This window comes from Myotis davidii, unplaced genomic scaffold (genome assembly GCF_000327345.1).
Source record: "Myotis davidii unplaced genomic scaffold, ASM32734v1 scaffold1047, whole genome shotgun sequence".
Classification (NCBI taxonomy): Eukaryota; Metazoa; Chordata; class Mammalia; order Chiroptera; family Vespertilionidae; genus Myotis; species Myotis davidii.
The window spans coordinates 347,943-350,543 of record NW_006298367.1 but is presented as its reverse complement, the minus strand read 5'-3'; the positions used below and the strand labels follow the sequence as shown (position 1 = coordinate 350,543).

At 56.0% G+C, this 2,601-nt stretch overlaps 1 protein-coding gene across 4 annotated transcripts in view; it reads left to right on the top strand.

Moving 5' to 3' along the window:
- Nucleotides 1–6: 6 nt before the first annotated feature.
- FBXL19 (F-box and leucine-rich repeat protein 19) overlaps nt 7–2,601 on the top strand; it is a 20,416-nt gene continuing 17,821 nt past the window's right edge. For 2 of the 4 annotated variants that reach the window (XM_015570684.1, XM_015570686.1), the window contains exons 1-4: nt 7–134; nt 1,742–1,885; nt 2,003–2,089; nt 2,176–2,398. In XM_015570684.1, the coding sequence (XP_015426170.1) occupies nt 72–134; nt 1,742–1,885; nt 2,003–2,089; nt 2,176–2,398 (517 nt within the window). In that variant the 5' untranslated portion in view covers nt 7–71. Of the gene's footprint in view, nt 135–1,741; nt 1,886–2,002; nt 2,090–2,175; nt 2,401–2,601 lie in introns of all 4 variants that reach the window. The other 2 variants (XM_015570685.1, XM_015570683.1) reach the window with 2 other exon arrangements.

The window sequence follows — 2,601 nt, the reverse complement described above, 5'->3', positions numbered from 1 at the left end:
GCCGAACCCGCTGCCGCCGCTGCCGGGCCTGTGTGCGAACTGAGTGCGGGGACTGCCACTTCTGCCGAGACATGAAGAAGTTCGGGGGGCCCGGGCGAATGAAGCAGTCGTGCCTGCTCCGGCAGTGCACTGCCGTGAGTTCTGCCCCCCACCCCCTTGGGGCTCTGGGCGCCCGTCCCCAGCTGGCCTAAGTGCCTTTCTGGGGTGGCTGGTAGCACCTTCCTAGGGTTAATGTAGGGCTCGTTAGTTCACTCATTCGTTCACTGGTTTGTTCAGATGTCCATCGGGCCCATTTCCCCGCCTCAGCTCCAAGCTGAGGGCGATGTTAGGACACAGAGGAATCTAACCCAGTCTCTACCGTCACACTTTCCCCAACTTTCAGAGGCACAGACCCACAGAAAACCTGGCCCCTCGCATCCCACTCCTTAGAGCAGCGGTTCTCAACCGGTGGGTTGCGACCCCTTTTGGGGTCGAACGCCCCTTTCACAGGGGTCGCCTAAGACCATCGGAAAACACATATATAATTACATATTGTTTTTGTGATTAATCACTATGCTTTCATTATGTTCAATCTGTAACAAGGAAGTTGGGGGTCACCACAACATGAGGAGCTGTATGAAAGGGCCGCAGCATCAGGAAGGTTGAGAACCGCTGCCTTAGAGGTGTCTGTGAATAGGTCTGTCTTAGCCTTCTTTGGCCTCTTCCTCACCTGCCAGGGTGGCCTTGGATTTGAGGCTGAGCTTACCCTTTGTGTGACCTTGAGCAAATCACTGAATCCCGAAGGTACTGTCTCTGCAACATGTTTCTTTTGCTGAGTTATAAACAACAGCACAGACCTGCAGGCGCCTGCTGCGAGGCCCAGCGCACAGTAGGTTTCTGAGGAACGGAGGTTTCTTCTCAGCCGTCCGTCCGCATCCTCTGAGCTTCCCAGGGCTCCGGAGAGCGGCCCTTCCCCTGCAGCCATGAGCCTCCAGTCGCATCCTGTGCCCCCTCCCCATATCATCACTTCCTTTTTCCCCTCCAGCGACTCTCTACTGCTTGGTCTCTTCACCCACAGCCCCTCTCTTCTCTTTGTCCCCCAGCCCTTGCCCACTTTCTTGTTCCTTCTTCCCCCTACCTGCTTCTTCCCTGAGCCGATTTCACCACCTTTTTCCCTGATAGGACTCAGTATTACCACTGTCCTCCCCAAAGTCATGTTATCTGAAGGCTGCTCCCTTTTCGTTAAGACCAGCCTGTAGTGTTCCTAGGAGCCTTGCCCAAACCTGGTTCATTGCGAGCTCCAGAGCAACGCTTAGGCTGCCCACTGAGCACACTCAGAGTCAGCCCAGGCTGCTGTCGCCTCCCCTCCAGCCCTCTCTGAGTATTAGTGTCATATTTGCTTATGGTCTCCCTTCCTCACAAAGCCAGCAACAGTTCCAGGGTCATACAGGCCCTGGATCTAGCTGAACATTCACAACAGTGAGAACAAACTATGTAACAAATACCCATCTTGCATTATCTCATCCTTAAAGAGTTCTGCACAGGAAAAATTCCTAGCCCCATTTTACAAATGGAGAAACAGGAATGAGATTAAATCAGTTGCTCAAGGTCATACTGCCGAAAAAGAACAAATAATTCAAGATCTGATCCAGCTTGGCCTTAGGTTCTAAACCTCCTTCAGCAGCTGGCAAGGTTCCCAGAAAGAAGGGTCTTTCCCCTGTTGCTTGCTTTCGGGTCCCTGATGCCCCCTCTCCCCCAACAGCCCGTGCTCCCACACACAGCCGTGTGCCTCTTGTGTGGGGAGGCTGGGAAGGAGGACACAGTGGAGGGAGAGGAAGAAAAATTTGGTTTGAGCCTCATGGAGTGTACAATCTGCAACGAGATCGTCCACCCTGGCTGCCTGAAGGTGATGGCCCCGGGGAACCTGGAGCCTGGGATGGGCAAATTGTCAGGGAGCAAGGAGGCTGGGAACACTGCCTCTGACTTCACTGATACCCTATCCATTCCCTGCCTCTGCCCACAGATGGGGAAGGCTGAGGGTGTCATCAATGCGGAAATTCCTAACTGCTGGGAGTGCCCTCGCTGTACCCAGGAAGGCCGGACCAGCAAGGTAGGGGCAGGACTGGGCTTGGGTGCTGGGCTCCCAGTGGGCTGGGGCGCTGTGCAGAATCTCACCCCCCGCATTCATCTCCTCAGGATTCAGGTGAGGGACCAGGCCGCCGAAGGACTGACAACGGAGAGGAGGGTGCCAGCCTGGGGAGTGGATGGAAGCTGACGGAGGAGCCGCCACTTCCACCACCTCCACCCAGGCGCAAGGGCCCCCTGCCTGCTGGGCCCCCCCCAGAGGACGTGCCTGGGCCCCCCAAAAGAAAGGAGAGGGAGTCAGGGAATGAGCCCCCAACCCCAAAGAAAAAGGTGAGCCAGGGAGCATGCTCACTACATTCAGCCCAAGGGAATCTGGGAGTGGTAGTCCTGTTCCTTTTTGGGGAGGGTGGGCCCTCTGTGGATTCGTTCCCTCGGGGATTGTTGGGAGATGTAATTCAGGAGGTGCTGGGGGAGGATGGGGCGCCCTCAGTGTAGAGAAGAGGTACAGGTGAGAGGGGCAGCTGGCACTGGGCAGTG